This window comes from Meles meles, chromosome 18 (assembly GCF_922984935.1).
Source record: "Meles meles chromosome 18, mMelMel3.1 paternal haplotype, whole genome shotgun sequence".
In the NCBI taxonomy this organism is placed as follows: Eukaryota; Metazoa; Chordata; class Mammalia; order Carnivora; family Mustelidae; genus Meles; species Meles meles.
In genome coordinates, this window is record NC_060083.1 from 21,953,713 (window position 1) to 21,972,203 (window position 18,491).

Consider the following 18,491-nt stretch of genomic DNA (forward strand, 5'->3'; position numbering starts at 1 on the left):
CCTTTCTTCTGTTCCTACACCCTCGACTGTTGCCCCTTCGTGACTGGGGAATCAGAGCCCAGCCTCCAACCCGGAGGTGACGGCCCCCACCCCCAGCCAGGCTTGGCCCCACAGGGCTGGTCCTGAACGGGGGCTGAGAAACAGCTTTTCCCCCAGAGCTGGCTCTGACGTGGGCCTGCAGGGTCAGGGTTTTCCGCCTGGCTGGTCTGCAGGTCCGGGCTGAGTCAGCAAGGCCCCTACCCACCTCACCCTAGCCGTCCCCAGGGACTGAGGACTGCTCAGGGACACCCAGAGGTCAGAAGTTCAGCTCCAACTCCTTCATTTTTCTCCCCTGCCCAACAAGAGAGGGGTCTCATTCTAGAATGTATGAGGTGGGAAAGGTCTCAGCATGTCATCTAATCCAGTGTTTCCTAACTTGACCCCCTGTGATCAGACAGTTTGGGGCACTGCTGACCCAGCCCTTCGGAGGAGGGCTTTGCTCAAGGTCACAAGCAAGGCAGAGGCAGTGCCCAGCAGAGCCCAGGCCTGAGGCCAGCCCCAAACCATTTCCCAACCCTTCTCACTGCCTCAGGCTGGGACAGTGAAGAACTCTATTCCCTGCCTTGCTTTGGTCTCCCCATGATAGAGACGGTGAGTTGGGAACGTGGCAACAGGCCCGAGCTGCAGAGGCTACAGCTGACCCCGGTGGGGGTCACACTTTGCACCTGTGTGATTTCCAGGGCAGGGAGAGGAGCCAAGCCCTGTGGCCAATTCACGTCTGCAGGCAAGTGCCGCCTGATCTGGGTCTGTGCAGGGGCGGGCAGCCCTCAACAAAGGTTAGGCTTCCCTAACAGCCTGGAAAAGGGCCCCTTGTTCTCTGAGAAACTGCAGCCCTGATCATATCGGGGAGTCAGGCCCCTCTCCGGGTTCCCGTTGAGCTACAGAAGCAGGAGGACGGTCTCAGCACACAGTCCCACTGAAATGCATGGCAATGGGAGCACTGGAGGGCAGAGTAGTAACAAAACCTGATGCCTTCAGGGACGGATCTCTGGTGGACCCTCAGGAATGGGCTCTGCCCCCAATCTCTCCACTGGCCTGAGGCCAGCCGGGCAACCCGCCAGCCTCTCCAGCAGCTCAAGAGAAGAGAATGAGCAGTGAGATGTGGTGTGGGCCAGTCCACAGCAGCTTAGGGATCCTGCCCAGCCCAGAAGCTTGCTGCTGTCGGACTGCTGGTGGGCAGACCGGGAGCGGGAAAGCAGACAGCCCCACAGCCCAAGGCCCTGCAGGCCCGGAAGGTTCACTTCAGTGTGATTCTATGGATTTATTGTGATTGGCATTGCTAAGCTCAGAGGGTCGATCCCAGCCCAAGACGGCAGCATTCTCCCCAGGGGGCACCCAGCCCTGCCACAGCCTTCCCCTCAGAACCATATTCACTGCTGAGGGGCCACTGGTGGCTGCGCCCCGGAAATGGCCCCGTGAGCTGTGCCGTCTGGGCTGAAGCAGAGATGCCGGCCCCTGGGCTTTAGCTGCTCCCTGAGATGTCCCTCCGTCGGAACCTCTACTCCCCTGGAGGGTTCCCTGTGACTGCTGGTAGGAAGGGGGCACCCACCCCCGTTCCAAATGGCTCCCCCACTGCCTCCTGGAGTAGGACCATCTGGGTTCCAAGTAGGCTGAAGTCCTAGGCTGGCACAGCCGTCTAGCTGGACACTCCGTCCGAGGCAGATGCGTGCCCTCTGAGGGGCGGTGCCCATGTCGCGGGCCGGGATCCAGATACATATTTGGAGTTGCTTTGTGTTCCATTTGCTCCCTTTGCCCTCTGTCTCTGGTGCAGGCAGATCAGGGGCTCTGAGGAAACTGCTGGAATTCAGGGCGAGGATTAGCCTTTTCCAGCACCCTGTGAGAGAGACCAGAGAAAGGGTTCAGATTTGACAAGGGGAGACATGCTCAACTCTTAGAGATGGGACACAGGCTTTATCGGGTGGACTGGGACAGGTATTCCCTCCCAAAGCTGAGAGGTGGAAGACAAGGCAATGTCCAGAGACAGGGCTCTGGAAAGCAACTCTTAAGGCTACAGGAGGAAGAACCCAGAAGTTCAGGCAAGCCTGGGGGCCAGCCATGTTAGCTGAGAAAGCTCTCCAGGCTTCTTGTTAGCACATTCCCGTCACCTTACTTCCATCTGCAAAATGGGAATGGAGGAGGGGAGCTGAGGGAGAGAACACAGCCTTGCCAGCAAGCAATGGGAGCCTGTCCCTTCCCCTACTGCCCCTCCACCCCTTGGCCTTGCCCTTGGGGAGTGGCTCCAGGAAGATTAGGCAGCTGTCCTCAAGGGGAGAGTCAAGGGGTTCCTTGAATGAGTTCTGGTTAGGAGGAGGAGAAAGAGGAATTCTTTGGGATAAAGGGCATTATTATGATCATGAGTCAGAGCCCTGCATTACCCAATCAGAATGGCCGGGATGAAGAGAAGGCCGGCTCCCAGGAGGAAGGGGAACCCCTTCATGAAGTTCAAGGTGGCTGGGTAGAGCGAGTTGAAGATGCCAGAAGCCATCAGCATGGCCAAGCCATTGACACAGGCCACAGCAGAAAAGAGAGCACCTGCGAAGAAATAAACATCATACTTTTTTTACTTTGAGATGGAAGACCTAGGTTCAAATCCCAGCATCGCTAGCTTACTGCTGTGTGACCTGGGGCAAGTCACTTAACCTTTCTGAGTCTCACCTTCCTCAACAATAAATCCTACATCATGTGTTGTGATAAGGGTTCAATGAGGTCGTGCATGGAGAGCGGTTGGCACAAAGGGGCTACCAAATAAATGGCTGTTATTAAATCCATGTATTCAAAGTATGTGTGCTATCTTCTACCAAAACCCTGATAAAATGGGTTTTGGTTTATGTCCTTTGGGAATCATCTCCTGTTCAGATTAATTGCTGGCTTAATTCCCAGTTCCAACACTTATTATTTGTGTCATCACTGAATAAGTTGCTTATCCTTCTGGGTTTCTGTCCCTCTTCTGTTATACAAGGACAATAACTATTTCATAGATTGGCAGCAAGAGTAAATTCACATGTAAAAATATCCATCACTGGGGCGCCTGGGTGGCTCATTGGGTTAAAGCCTCTGCCTTTGGCTCAGGTCATGATCCCAGGGTCCTGGGATCGAGCCCCACATCGGGCTCTCTGCTCCGCAGGGAGCTTGCTTCCTCCTCTCTCTGCCTGCCTCTCTGCCTAGTTGTGATTTCTCTCTGTCAAATAAATAAAACATTAAAAAAAAAAAAAAAATCCATCACAGGCCCTAGCCCCCTGCAGGCAGGCAGTTAGTGAGGGCTGTTCTTTTCTCCAGTTCCCCTTGGGGCCTCTGGATACAGTGAAGGTGCTAGAAAAAAGGCTTACTGAGTGAATGAATGAAGGTACATGGGTTCGGGGTGGGGGTGGGGGACAACAGAATGAACCCATAGTGAGCTGCACATGGCACCAGATCCCCCTTCCAGGCCAGATGGGGGGAAATGGATGAGCCAGATATTTCCAGACTAGGATCTAAAGACCCAGAGGCCAGAGAAGCTATTCCTTAGAGAGATGCCAGCAGAACCCAAATTTTGCAAAATAAGCAACAACCCAACAGAAGTTGAGTCTGCCAGGAGGACCTTGTCATCAGGAGCAAACCACTCATGTTACACAGGAGGAAACAGGCACCGAGACAGAAGGGACCCGCCCAAGATCACACAGGCAGTGGGTGACAGAGCCAGGACCTGCCGCTCTTAAAAACAGAGCTGGGGGGGGCGCCTGGGTGGCTCAGCGGGTTAAAGCCTCTGCCTTCGGCTCAGGTCATGATCCCGGGGTGCTGGGATCGAGCCCCACATCGGGCTCTCTGCTTAGCTGGGAGCCTGCTTCCTCCTCTCTCTCTGCCTGCCTCTCTGCCTACTTGTGATCTCTATCTGTCAAATAAATAAATCTTAAAAAAAAAAAACAAAAAAAACAGAGCTGGGGGGGCGCCTGGGTGGCTCAGTGGGTTAAGCCTCTGCCTTGGGCTCTGGTCATGATCCCAGGGTCCTGAGATCGAGCCCCACATCGGGCTCTCTGCTCAGCAGGGAGTCTGCTTCCCCTTTTCTCTGCCTGCCTCTCTGCCTACTTGTGATTTCTCTCTCTAAAAAATAAATAAAATCTTTAAAACAAAACAAAACAGAGCTGGGTTTGCATCCTAGCTCTACCACTTACTAAGGGACCTTGGCTGACCCGATTTAACCCTCTGGGTCTCTGCTTCTTCATCTGTTACTTCGGGACAAGGAAATATCTAAAGGTTACTTGCTTCCTCTAAGCTTGCACACCGGCCCTAGTGAAGCAGGGAACTCTGACACCATCACATCCATTTTACAGACAAAAAAGCTGAGATCTGGAGAGAGTAAATCCTGTGCTCGGATTACCCAAGAGAACAAGCGTGCTCTGCTGACTGCAAATTCCAACCCCGTGATCTCAAAATCCAAGGTCCTGTGGTCCTCTGCCAGCCCTAGGCAATTTGACGGAAGTGCATTTGTCTTGGCTACTAAAGTGTTCCGGGTGGTAGGGAGGAAGGGAGGCCCCTCCTGGCTCACAGTTGCTCTCTGCCCAGTTCAGGCAACACTGGCTATGAGCAACCAGATGCAGGCTGACCCTGGCACTCACCCTGCTCTGACTCGTCCACCAGCCTGGAGAGCTTGGCCCGAATGATGGGTGTGATGACTAAGGACAGGAACAGGAGTCCATACCCTGCAGAGAAAGAAACAAACAAGAAAACAGGGTCAGGGAGCGGTGTGCCTAAGCACTGTGCATAGCAGAGCTCCTCTACATACACAGCCCACGTGGGACTCAGGATGGACATAGGAAGAGCTTCCCTTTTGATGGAGGGACAGAGACCACCTTTCTCAAGGCTTGACGCACCCACTACCTCTTTCGTGAATGAATGCTGACTTCCCTCCAATTATGTTCTTGTCAGAACCCCTCTTGCGGTCACAGCGGGCACGATTCACCCACCTTGAGCTTCAAAGGGAGATGGCAAGGCACAGAAAATGAGTCGGCCCTGAGTTCCTAACCTGATGCCATCGCTTACTAACTGTGTGGCCTTGGACATGACTCCCGTCTGTGAAAGGATAACAAAGCCTTTATCACAGAATGGCTCTGGGGTGTGTAGGAGGCTGAATAACGGTCACCCTAAGACATCAGGTCATAATCCCTGGAATTTGTTAATGTTGCCTTATTTGGAAACCGGGTCTTTGAAGATATGATTAAGGATCTTGCAATGAGGCGATCTTCCTGGATCGGACTGGGCCCTAAATGTAATCACGTGAATCCTTAGAGGGAAACGGAAGGAGATGTGACAGAACAGAGAAGGCTCACAGGAGAGGAAGAGGCCATGTCACTACAGAGGCAGAGATTAGGGTGACTTGGCCACAAGCCACAGAATTCGGGCAGCCAGCAGAAGCTGGAAGAGGGGAGGGAGATCCTCTCCCAGAGCCTCGAAGGCAGGATGACTCTGCTGACCCCTTGCCTGGGGCCCACTGAGACAGATACTTCACTTCTGGCCTCCAGAACTGTGAGAGAATACATTTCCATTGTTTAAATCCATTCAGTTGGTGAAAATTTGTTACAGCAGCCCTGGGAAATGAAGTTCCTTTTCCCCTTGCATTTGTTACTCAAAGGCGTACAAGGTTTCTGTTGTAACAGTTTCTCTCCCTTCTGTGACTGTTGGTTCTAGAGGACAGTGGACTATCACAAGTGAGTATTTGAGGTAACCCACAGCCCCTTCAGGTGTCAGACCCTCTAACCCACGCTGCTGAGGCTCCCCCAGAGTTATGACAGTGTCTCCATCATCTCTGCACCCTTGAGGGCACTGAGCCCAGCACCGGGGCCTCGGGAGATGCCGTGGGCAGGAGAGAAAGGTACCTGGTCCCCTTCGGCCTCACTCTCCATGCAAGCAGCCAAGTGAAGACATCTCTGATTACTGATCAGCTCACTTCGTAAACATATTTTAGGACTCTATCAAAATTCATCTGTCTCTCTAAAAAAAGTTAACTTCCTCATTCCTAGCCACCCCTCTCCCACCAAAAGAAAAAGGGGGAGGAGGGAGGGAGGAAGGGGAAGAGGATGAGGGAGAGGAGGAGAAAGAAAAAAAAGAAGAACTAAGGCAGGCAGGAATTTGATATCTGTGTCAGAGAAGACTTTTTTTTTTTTTTTTAAACTCAAGGAAGGTGACCAAGGATATTTGAGGTATGGCCTGTGATTCTTATCAAAGAAGTGAATATTAAGGCATTAATGACGTGGACTTTGTTTAAGAGCACCATAAATGCCGGCTGTGAGGGCCAACAAGTGAAGCAATCAGTGTATGAGCCATACTTGTGTCTTTTGCTCTATCTTACTAATGATGTTTATAGTTGACAAACTGGATTAATGACTGAGGCTACTGAAGGTCTGTCTTTTCCGGCTAACAAAGATGGCATTTTTATGAAGATTCTTGGTTGTCTGTCCTCCAGTGCAGGCAAGGAGCCTAACAATGATTCTAGACACAGGCACGAACCACATTTAGAGGCCGTGAGTGTCTGACCCCAATTTTCACCCAGCACCTTTGGGACAAACCATCCCCGAGCCCACACACTTAACCTGTAAACATGAGAGGGGTGATGGTAGCAAACGCAAAGACCACCATTCCCAGAATGTTGAAGGCCAGGCCAATCTCGGCCACCCAGCTGTCGGCCAGGCAGTGCTGCAGAAGCCGCAGGCCCACCAGGCTGGTGAGGTACGGCAGGTGCTGCGCGGCAGAACCGTAGCCGATCAGCTTGGAGTCCCAGCAGAGGGGTCTGCTCAGCTCGTAGAGGGTCAGGATGTCCTGGGCTCCAAAGTGCACAGTGACTACCACGAAGATGGCCAAAGAGTACAGGGCTAAGTGCCTCCTGGACTTCTCTGGGGCCGGAGACGCATACAGCTGGACAATGGACCGGTGATGGCGGAGCGTGAAGAGCTTGGCAGGTGTTGGCTCCTTTACCGTCTCACCAAAGCAGAAGGCTGCATAGAGAGTCATGGCTATCAACAAGGCCAAGGCCAGCCAGAAGGGGTTGGCATAACCCTGGGCCCTGAGCCAGTGGCCCCCAAGGAGGCTGGCCAGCATCCCTGCCACCCCAATGCATGCCTCCAGCAGGGCCATTCGAATGGTGCGACTGCGGCTGGAGCTGACATCTGCCACCGAGGCAAAGCCTGCAGCCAGCAGGCCACTGAAGTCCCCCAGGAGCGCACAAAGGATCCGACCCAGCACGAAGTAGCCCACGTGGAGCTGCAGCTGCACCACGAAGATGGACACCAGCGCCTGCAGCAACAGGCCCAGGGAGGCCAGCACCAGCAAGGGGCGGCGGCCCACGCAGTCACTCCAGGCACCCAGCAGGGTGGACGAGAACAGCCCCACCAGGAAGCCGCCCAGGTTCATGTAGAGGGTCCAGTGGGAGGTAAGGGTCTCCACTTCCTGTGGGGACAGGAATCGTAACCAGGTGCTGTTCCTCACTGTGGGCTGCCTGTCCCGCAAACCACCACCATCCTGAGAGAGAGAGGGATGGGGACTATCCTCGAAGCCCTAAACCTCAGAGAATCTTTGTAAAACTCCCAAAAACTTGGCCCTGGCTTATGGGAGAATGGACCACGGTCCCAATCCCTTACTTTCACTCTCTTTTGTTCATCCTCCTGGCCTCGCTTTACCCAGAGGAGCATTAAGCACAACACCCCCCTCTTCCCCCGCAGCGGTCGCTCTGGCCCCGCCCACTACCCAAAACCAGCTGGCCCTCTCCCGGACGCAAGCCCCGCCCCTCGGCCGCCCCCACGCTCCCGCCCGGGCCCCCGGCCCCCTCCCCCCGCCCCCCCCCGCCCCCCCCGCCGGTGCCCCGCTCTGCGCTCCTCTCGCGCCGCTACCTTCATGATGGGGTCCGCGCTGTGGTTGCTGCAGCTGCCCCTGTCGCGGGTCCCATTGTAGCCGAGGTCGGTACTGAAGCGGTGCCACAAGTACTGCGTGGTGAGCGGACCCTGCAGGACCAAAGCGAAGTTGGCGAGGAAGACGAGCGGCTCCACGGGGCCGCGGCACAGCACAGCGGGGCTGAGGCGCGGGCGGGCCTCGCCCGGGGGGCTCGCGCACCCTTCCATGCGCTTGCGCCTCAGGGGCTACGCCAGACGGGTGGCGGGGCTTTCTGCGCCTGCGCCTGCGCCCAGCGTCCCTTTTTAAAAAAGTCTGACGGGGCGGGGCCGCTGTCCCCCTCACTCTCGCCCCGCCCGTTGTGGGCCGGTGAGGGCGGAAGAGGGGCCCCACACCCCTGCCCCCGAGTGACCTCACCTGCAGTCTGTGCGAGGATACCGCCCTGCAGCCCTACTTTCTAGGCCCAGAAACTCTCCAAACGATAACAAAATTATCAATAATTAACATTTATTGATCATCTGCTGGGCACTGTACTTAACTCCGCGTACATTATCCTTCCACCAACCCTATGGCTAGCCATTATTAATGGTCACCGTCTACAGATGAGGAAGTCGGGACATGGGACACTGCAGGCAGAGCCCAGGGAGCACCTAACCTCTGATGCCCATGCTGATGCTCTGCGCGGCAGCAGAAGCAACCTAGTTTTGTGACCTTGGCTCTGCTACCACCTTGGCCATGGCACTTAACCACTGTGCTCCGTTTCTTCATCTTTAAAATGAGAATGCTGGGACGCCTGGGTGGCTCAGTTGGTTGGACGACTGCCTTCGGCTCAGGTCATGATCCCGGAGTCTCGGGATCGAGTCCCGCATGGGACTCCCAGCTTCACGGAGAGTCTGCTTCTCCCTCTGACCTTCTCCTTGCTCATGCTCTCTCTCAAATAAATAAATAAAATCTTTTTAAAAAAGAAAAATAAAGTGAGGATGCTAATAGAAGCTTCCTCAAAGAGCTGCTGTGGAAATAGTGTCTGGTACATTCTAAATGCTGTTATTGTTATCAGTGGGCTGTCACTTGCTCCACATCTGCCATAGGAGCTTTTCCTGGGAAACCGGTCTTGTTTCGTAGGCTCAGGACTGGCTCTGCCCTCCCACGAGCAGAGAAGAAGCTGGAGGAGGACCTGGGATGCTATCAGGTGTGGCCCTATGCTCCGCATGCTCCTACTGTAGGAACTGGGCCAGAAGGCAGTCACACCTGTCTGGGCATGTTTTATTGCCTATAAAAGGAGAAAACATTACCTGCCTTTCTCCTTTATCATTGACTCACTCAGCCCATTTCTTGAGCACCCCTTATACGTCAGGGACCATGCCGGGCGTGCTCCAAGAAAGCCTTTACCAGGCCCTGTAGTTTTTAGAATGGTGGGGGAGACACATCAAAGAATCCTACTAATCTCCACAAGAGTTCCGCTGTGGAAAGAACTTTAAAGGGGAGAAGCTGTTGGACTCCAAGGCTGCTCATCTGAGGGCCTGACCAGGTCTAGAAGGGACAGGACCAAAAAAAGGCCACCTGCCCTGATGATAGCGCAGCTGAATGGATTTCTGGAGGCAAGCTTTGTGTAGTGACCCACAGACCTGAATTTTGGGGATGGTGAAGTTCCCTTTCCAGATACCATGACTGTGTGAGGGCTTGTTGCTGGCTTATTGACCATCCCCCAGCCCCCCACCCCCACCCCCAGCCAGAAGGTCCAAGGCTCACAACAGGTAGATGCTGGCTAGATACTGGTGGACTGAATGAGGCCGGCACCGCCTACCCCCAGAACCATTAGCACCCTGTGGTCATCCCAGAGGTAGGAGATTCCACATTTAACATACAAGCCCCCAGGGTTGTCTCCCTGCCCTCCCCACTACCTACATAAAAGCTTGGCCCAGTTGTGTCAGCTGCAGGAAGGGAGGAGTTCCTAGCTGAAATTGGATTGTTCTTTCCTGGAGAACTAAGAAGGAGAGAACTAAGGCCAAGTTCCCTCAGCTGGGAATCGGACAGGGTGTAGACACTCGGGAGCTGGAGCCTATGGTGGTTACTAGACCAGAGGCCACCACCTCCCCTTCTCTTTCTCCTCCTCCTCCTCCTCCTGCCTCCCCCTCCTCCTCCTCTTTCTTCTTTTAAAATTAATTTATTTGAACCATGCAACACATTGTGCCTCCCTTTTGTGCTAAGCCACAGCAGGATAAAGGGGCCTAAAACCAACTATATGTCCCATCCGAGGCACCCCTCACTAGGGCACTGATTTCTGCAGTAGTTGCTACTTTATTACTGGGGCCTAATCTTTTGCCTGTATTGGCCCTTGGGCACTTGGGATCCATGTGTTTTGTTTGGTAATTAAATGTTCAATAAATTCACAAAATAAAACAGCTAAAAAATAATAATAAAATAAAATTTATTTATTTGAGAGAGGGAGACAGCAACAAGCAGGGAGAGGGACAGAGAGCATCCCAAGCAGACTCCCTGCTGAGATCATGAGCTGAAATCCAGAGTCCAATGCTTAACCTTTGAGCCACCCAGGCACCCCTAGATCAGAGGCCTCTTCTAACGCCTTTAAAACCCTGCTGCAATCAGGTCATTGCTCTGCACAAAACCATCCAGTGGTTTCCATTTCATTCAGTGAAAGCCAAACCATTAAGAGGGCCATAAGAGGATTTGCCCTCTCTGACCCTTTCCCTACACCATCCCTTGTGCTCCTTGGCTCTAGCCAACCTGGCCTCCTCATTCCTTTAATCGGTCCAGCAGGCTCCTGCCCCCGGGGTCTTTGCATTGGCCCTTCCCTCTAGCTGAAATGCTCTTCTACCAGATAGCCCTGTGACTGGCTTCCTGGCTTCGTTCACACCTCTGCTGAAATGTCACCTGAGCCTTCCAGATAGCGTAGCAACTTCCCTCCCCCATCTCCTGGCACTCCCTAACCCCTAACTCCTTTATTCTCTCCATAGTATTTGCACTATCTGAATTATTATAACTCGCTGGTTTCTCTGTTGTCCATCTCTCCTTACTAGAAGGGATGGCAGGGGCTTTATTTTCTTTGCTACTGTATCCTCAGCACCTAGAATAATGTTCAGCACAGGGTAGATGCTCAGAAGGTGTTAGTTGAATGAACAAATTAGCTCCTCGAGGAAGAAGGAGCCCCAGTCCCCATGGAGACGGTTGCCAGTGTCAGGCTACACTGTAGAGTCCAGAGTCCAGGAATCCTCACCCAGAAGGAAGCCTAGAGATCATAACTTTGCCTACCCACCCTTTTAAAAGGTGAGGAGGGGTGCCTGGGTGGCGCACTTGGTTTCGGCTCAAGTGGTGATCTCGGGGTCATGAGATCAAGCCCTGTGGTGGTCTCCATGTTCAGCGCGGAACCTGCTCAAGACAGTGTCTCCCTCTCCCTCTGCTCCTCCCCCACCCCAAATAAATAAATCTTTAAAAGTGAATAAATAAATAAAAGAAATTGAGGTCCTACCTAGAGGGAGTGAAAAATTCCTGCCCTTTCAAACCTTTAAAGGAAAGAAGTGATTGGGGCGCCTGGGTGGCTCAGTTGGTTAAAGCTTCCGCCTTCAGCTCAGGTCATGATCTCAGGGTCCTGCGAATGAGCTCAGCTCAGCAGGGACCCTGCTTCTTCCCTCTCTCTCTGCCTGCTTCTCTGCCTACTTGTGATCTCTCTCTCTATCAAATAAATAAATAATTTTTTTTTTAAATTTAAATTAAAAAAAAGGAAAGAAGTGATTGTCAAGAAAGAGCTAGGTAGGGGCGCCTGGGTATCTCAGTGGGTTAAAGCCTCTGCCTTCGGCTTGGGTCATGATCCCAGAGTCCTGGCATCCAGCCCCGAGTAGGGCTCTCTGCTCAGCGGGGAGCCTGCTTCCCCCCACCCCCATCTCTGCCTGCGTCTCTGCCTACTTGTGATCTCTGTCTGTCGAATACATAAATAAAAATCTTAAAAAAAAAAAAAGAAAGAATTAGGTAGGACTTAATTCCATCAGAATTAAAACCCTAAATTAACAGGCAAACAGAGAGGGTGCCTGGATGGCTCAGTTGGTTAAAAGGTAAACAGAAAACAAAATATTCCTTTTAGCTCTTTTTTAAGTGTATTTGATAACAACTTAAGATCTCTCCCTCAGGGGCGCCTGGGTGGCTCAGTGGTTTAAGTCTCTGCCTTCGGCTCAGGTCATGATCTCAGGGTCCTGGGATCGAGCCCCACATCGGGCTCTCTGCTCAGTGTGGAGCCTGTTTCTCCCTCTCTCTCTGCCTGCCTCTCTGCCTACTTGTGACCTCTCTCTCTGTCAAATAAATAAATAAAATAAAATAAATTTTTAAAAAAAGATCTCTCCCTCATCCATCAAGTGGCTAGATAAAAACCAAGCCCCAAGAAGCTGGAACGCAGAACCGTGTGTGAAATGCACATGTGCGCTCTTCTCCGGCTTTTGGATAATGAAGGAAAAGCTGTGCCTTTGCTTTTTTTTTGTGGCCAACACATTAGCAGAGATTTTGTTTTAAAGCTTTATTTTATTTTATATTTTATTTATTTGACAGAGAGAAATCATAACTAGGCAGAGAGGCAGGCAGAGAGAGAGGAGGAAGCAGGCTCCCTGCGGAGCAGAGAGCCCGATGTGGGGCTTGATCCCAGGACCCTGGGATCATGACCTGAGCCGAAGGCAGAGGCTTTAACCCACTGAGCCACCCAGGCGCCCCAGCAGAGATTTTGTTTTAAGGGAGGATGCCCAAAGCTGGTAAAGCTGGTGTGAACCAAACACAGCTGAGGGCGTTTGAATGCACCCTTTCAAGAGACAGGTGGCTAACGTTGCATCAAGATTCTTAAATTCTCGAGTTACTTTGAGGCTCTAGCTTAGGGAAATAATATGAAATACCCCCCCCCAAAAAAAAAGCCTTATGAGTCAAGACATTCTCTTTCACATTATTGATTGTTATAAAAAAAAAAAATTGTGAGCAACGTATTTGTCCAACAAGCCGGGAATTTGCGGAGTAAATTGTAATAGATCCATTCAAATATGTCACCATTGAGATGACGTATTCAAAGAGATTGTCATAATATAGAAAACTGCTTATGTCACCATTTTTATGTGGAAAAACTAGAGAAGTTTTTGTCCGTATGGTACGGTCATGGGTATAGAAAAATCTGCTGAGTAAAGACTAGAAGATACCACACCAAAAATATTCACAGAGATCTCTCTGGGTGGAGAGGCGGTGAGGTCATGTTTTCTTCTCTTCTTTCTCCTTTTAAAATATTGTCAATTCTCCTAAAATAGGAATGTGTTTTAATCATGGAACTATCACGTTTTTAAGTATCTGATGACGTTCCTCTGCTTTAAACCCATTCTAGCTCAGCTGCCATAGATCAGTTTCATGCCCATTGGCATTCTGGAACCATCCGTGGAAGCTGCCTTTCACTGAACTAGGAACTGTGTGAGGTCATTACACACATTATCTTATTCAGTCCTCAGCACAATCTTAAGAGGTAGGCACTATTATCGCTTTTACAGATGACATATCTGTGGCTTAGAGAAATGCCGGAAAGAGGTCCTTCCCACTTTGAGAGTTGATTTTCTTCTCCTGACACCCATTCCAGTGCTTTCCGAATCCCAAGCCTTAGTATGTGTTAGTTCCTTTGCCAGGAATGCCTTTTCCACATAGCTTGGCCTATTCAACTCCTATTCATCCTTCAAAACCCGCTTCTGTGTCACACTTTTTTAAAAAAAGATTTTATTTATTTATTTGACAGGCAGAGATCACAAGTAGGCAGAGAAGCAGGCAGAGAGAGAGGAGGAAGCAGGCTCCCTGCTGAGCAGACAGCCCGACGCGGGGCTCGATCCCAGGACCCTGGTATCATGACCCGAGCCGAAGGCAGAGGCTTTAACCCACTGAGCCACCCAGGCACCCCTCTGTGTCACACTTCTATGAAGAATTGGTCATCGCCTCATAGAGCTTCCACAATACTGTGTTCATAATTTAGCTCTGGTTTTATACATAACCTGGCTGTAAATACGGGTTCACAGTTTTGCCTACTCCCTGCCCCTACCTGTATTTGACTTGAGGGCAGAGACAGTGTGTTATTCATCCCTGCATCTCCTAGCGAGGGGCCCAGCATGCAATAAGGTGAAATGTTGACTAGGTTTGTTGGCGTGAACCCATTCCAGTCAATTGGTTGCGGCTACTTGAATTGCTGCATTGATGGGCTATTTCTCTGGCTTGGTGGGAGGGAGTCCTGTGGTCTGTAAGTGATGTCTGCCATGGGCTCAGGAATGAAAAGTCTTGGTGCTAATGACAGTGCTGTCCAACCCTGGGTGAGTACTCGGTACTTTTGTTGAGAAGCTTTGGAGAAGTTTTTGGAAGCTATCCTGGCTTCTTCACACCCATTTGGGTAATGGCTGTAGAAGACTGTGTTACTGTCACTGTGAGAGGTGGTTGCAACAGGGATTCCTCATTTAAATGGCAGTCTGGGGCATGCCTGGGGGGCTCAGTCAGTTGAGCTTCTAACTCTTGATCTCAGCTCAGGTCTTGATCTCAAGGTCATGAGTTCCAGCTCCTCGTTGGGCTCCACGTTGGTGTGGAGTCTGCTTAAAAAACAAAACAAAACAAAAACCAAACGGCAGCCTGTCCTAGCTTCCACCCAAAGCTCGTACTTCCTTTCCACAAGTCATCAACCACAGCTTCTGAAGAGCTATTTATGTTTTCGGATATTAACAGGGAGTGCAGAGAGAGCATGAGGGGAAAGCCTATTCCCGTTTTGAGTTGTGTTTCTCACGTGCCAATTCTAAAGGTCAAAGCAGCATCTATATCACGACCACAGGTGTCCCTAGCACTAATATGGAAGTGGCATGTATATCTGTCTCCTGGCGAGACTTCGGCCAAGTGCCTTTCTGACCACTGTTTTCTCACCTGGTAAGTTATGTCTGGCCTCTATTTCCTTGCCTGTGAAAAATGAAGTCATAACATCCGTCTAGGGGCATGGTTGTTAGGATCAAATGAGAAGACGTGTGTGGCTGTGTCCAGCTGCCAGGGACAGTGGTTTCTGTTGATCTGATCTTGAAGGTGGGGAGGGATTTTACCACCTTGTGAGGCTGTCACAAACCAGAGGACCAGCTGAGTCACAGACAGGAATGCTGGTTAGAGGCCACAGAAGTGAGGGCCTGGAGGGGGAGCTCCCCAACCACTTAGCCCACAGGAGCGATTCCCCAAACCACTTCTTGCCTTGGGGCTCCTACTTTTTAAAAAAAGATTATTTATTTATTTATTTGACAGAGAGAGTGCTCGCTTCGGCAGCACATATACTAAAATATTTGAAACAGAGAGAGAGCAAGAGATCACAAATAGGCAGAGAGGCAGGCAGAGAGAGAGAGAGAGGAGGAAGCAGGCTCCCTGCTGAGCAGAGAGCTCAATGCAGGGCTCGATCCCAGGACTCTGGGATCATGGCCACCCCTGAGCCACCCAGGTGCCCTGGGACTCCTACTTTTGATCTCATTTTCTTTTTCTAAGTTTTAAAAAATATTTATTTATTTATTTTAGTGAGAGAGAGCGAGAGCGCATGCATACACACATACAAGGGGGGAGGAGCAGAGGGAGAGGGAGAGAGAATCTGAAGCAGACTCCCCGCTGAGCATGGAGCCCGATGCGTGGGCTTGATGCCAGGACCCTGAGATCAGGACCCGAGCCGAAATCCAGAGCAGGCTGCTCTACTGGACTGAGCCATCCAGGTGCCCCAACACTTTGTTCTTGCTAGAGCCTTCCCATCTCTCCTTCTCTCCCTCCATTCATTTCGCATCAATAGTCTGCCAGGACCAGGCTGGGTGCTGGGGTTACAGACAAGGGTTTTTCCGGTCTCTTCCCTGGAGGCGTCCCCAGGCCAGTGGAAGGTGCACCGCCAATCCCAAATCGCAGTAGTAAACGTATGCAGCAGAGCAAATTAGTTCAGAACTTCTTCGAGAGGAAGTCAAAGAAGGAGTCACAGCAGAGGAGCTGAATTTTGAAGCAGGAAATGAAGAGAACTTGCTAGAGGAACAGGGAAAGGAAGTGAAGAAGGACTTTCTGTGCTGTAGAGAAAGCAGTTCCATCTAATTATCCATGAATTGCACAGTTAAATAGCATTATAGTGTGTGTATGTGTGTGTGCGCGCACGCGCGCTTTTTCGGACTTGTTAACTTGTTCAATGTAAATATTTACACTGTAAAAGCTTGTCTTGGAAAGTGTTCTTTTTTTAAGATTGTATTTATTTATTTGACAGAGAGGGAGTATAAGCGGGGGGAACAGCAGAGGGAGAGGGAGAAGCAGGCTCCCCAGTGAGCAGGGAGCCCGATGCGGGACTCAACCCCAGGACCCTGGGATCCTGACCGGAGCCAACAGCAGATGCTTAACTGACTGAGCCACCAGGCGCCCAGCAAGTGTTCATTTTTAATTTGCCTGAATCCTCAAATGAGGGAAATGGTCCCAGGCCTCTTGACCTCTGGGAGACTGTGCAGGGGCTCCTCATGGCCAACATAGTTTGGGGCTGACAATGAGGGTCATGTCTAGGGGTTCTTGGGAAGGACATCTTTTGGCCAGGACCTCCCTCCAGTTCCAGGCTCAGAACCCCAGCACTGATGGCCTGGAGCATCTGGCTTTTCTAAGTGCTTTGGAGAAGGAAACATAGACAAGGCTGGGGGACAAATCAGAAGGCTGTGCCTACACTGTACAGCCACATGGCCTATCCAGAGATGCTCATTCCCAGTCCAGGGAAAATGGGCAACAGAATTACTGAGCAGCGAGTGCTTGTGGCTGGCCCTCCCATTCCTCGGTGTGTTCAAAACCCAGTTGTCCTATGCTGACCGTGTAAACACATTCTTTTGATATACATGTCAGTCGTGGTGATGGAGTGAAAACAGACTTCCGGGAGCCTGAGTGGCTCAGTGGGTTAAGCATCTGCCTTCATTCGGCTCAGGTCATGATCCCAGAGTCCTGGGATCAGGCCCGCATCAGGCTCCCTGCTCACTGGGGAGTCTATTTCTCCCTCTCCCCCTTCTTTCCTAATCCTGCTTTCTCTCTCTAATCTCTCTCTCTCTCTCTCTCTCTCTCAGATAAAGAAATAAAATCTTTAAAAAACTTGACTTCCATTTAGGGCACTGCTCTGGACCAGTCGTTTCACAAATACAATCTCTTCTCCTCATTACCAAGCAGGGAAATACTTGAACTGGTGTCTGTCTGACCCCCAAGCCCCACACCCACATCTTCTATTCACAGACACAGAGCCTGCACCCCAAACAGGGATAGCACGGTGTTCTTAAAAAATTATTTGGCTGACATAGTGTATTTTTAATTTTGAATTAGTTGCCACCATTTAAGGGTTGGAAGATTAACATGAAAATCTAGATTTCTGGATTCTCTTGAAAACTCAGCGGTCGTGGCTATGTGCACACAAGCCACTGAAGCCCGCTGAAGGAATTGTCCCCTCCTTTGAGGTGGGGCCCATGTCCTCTAGTTCACCACCGCCCCACCACTCACCTTCACTCAAGGGAAGGATGCCTGGCCCCTTGAGGCGCCCTGCTATTGTCCAGAAATGAGATCCCAAAGTTTCTATAGGATCTATACTGAGGCTTTCTGAACATAAAGCAGATGGGATCACTGTGACATTATGCCAAGCTGCTATTCTAAGGGTCTGAAAACATTCTGTTGCCTTCCATATTCGTTTGATTTAATTAGCTCTAAGGCCACGTTCGTGCCGAGCCCACCACAATCTGGGAGATCGTGAGGCCAGAGATATCTGTGGGGATCAGATGATGCCTCTGATGAGTTCCGTTTGGATCTTACTGAGTTTGCGGTGCCTGTGGGACATCCTGGTGGAGGAGGGCTCCCAGGGCCAGCTGTCCCCTGATTCACCAAGAAGGGCAGGGCTGGAAGCATCCGCCATTGTCTGACGGAGTCCTGGGAGTGAACAGCCCATCCTGAAAGGACAGAAGCGACAAAGAGCCCGGGTCGGTGGGGAGCCGACCACTTCAGACGGACAGATGAAGAGGGAGCAGGCAGAGGGGGAGGAGGAGAAGCAGAAGAGAGGGTTGAGGAAGCCAGGAGAAAAGAATTTGTAGGTATGAGTGGGGACGTGCTTGTCGCTAAAGAGACATCTTGGTTAATTAGGGGTCTGTGCTGGACACCCTAGAAGTTCCAGAAGCTGAGGGAAGGGAAGGGAAGGATAGAAAGCAGATCGCAATGGGTTCAGTATCAGCTGGACATTTAGCACAAAGAAGCGGAGGTGTCCCTTGATAGGCTCTTCCTTGGAGAACGTAACAAGCAGGATACAGCACACATGTGTGAGGTGAGCTCCTCTCTCAGAGGTGGAACTGAGGAGCCTAAGGGACAGGTAGGCTTAATCTCGGTGACCAGTGCAATCTCAAAGAAGCATATCTGAGGCAGAAACCTAGTACCGGGGAGTGGGAAAGCGAAAGGTGCTGCAACCCCAGCCAACCCTAGCTGGCTACATGGATGACAGCAGGAGACGCGTTCTCGAATGTTCCACGGCATTCACCGGTCAAGGTAAGCAGCTGCCCTCGATGGCCCGAAAGCTGACCCTTTCATACTTATGTTCCAACACT

General features: G+C 51.3%; 1 protein-coding gene across 1 annotated transcript; it reads right to left on the reverse strand.

Moving 5' to 3' along the window:
• Nucleotides 1-1,283: 1,283 nt before the first annotated feature.
• On the reverse strand, nucleotides 1,284-8,186 carry SLC46A1 (solute carrier family 46 member 1). Its single transcript, XM_045984583.1, has 5 exons — nucleotides 7,896-8,186; nucleotides 6,603-7,455; nucleotides 4,632-4,715; nucleotides 2,415-2,571; nucleotides 1,284-1,873 (listed from the first exon to the last, which is right to left on the reverse strand). Exons 1-5 carry the CDS (start codon nucleotides 8,121-8,123, stop codon nucleotides 1,816-1,818), a joined length of 1,380 nt encoding a protein of 459 aa, XP_045840539.1. The 5' UTR covers nucleotides 8,124-8,186; the 3' UTR covers nucleotides 1,284-1,815.
• Between the last annotated feature and the right edge of the window lie 10,305 nt (nucleotides 8,187-18,491).

Bases quoted from the DNA above. Each gene is read 5' to 3' on its own strand.
- SLC46A1 (XM_045984583.1), bottom strand. From the start codon at position 8,123: ATGGAAGGGTGCGCGAGCCCCCCGGGCGAGGCCCGCCCGCGCCTCAGC. The intron at 7,456-7,895 runs GTAGCGGCGCGA...CTGTCCCCACAG, and splicing joins GCGCGGACCCCATCATGAAG to GAAGTGGAGACCCTTACCTC. The intron at 1,874-2,414 runs GTAATGCAGGGC...TCTCTCTCACAG, and splicing joins ATCCCGGCCATTCTGATTGG to GGTGCTGGAAAAGGCTAATC.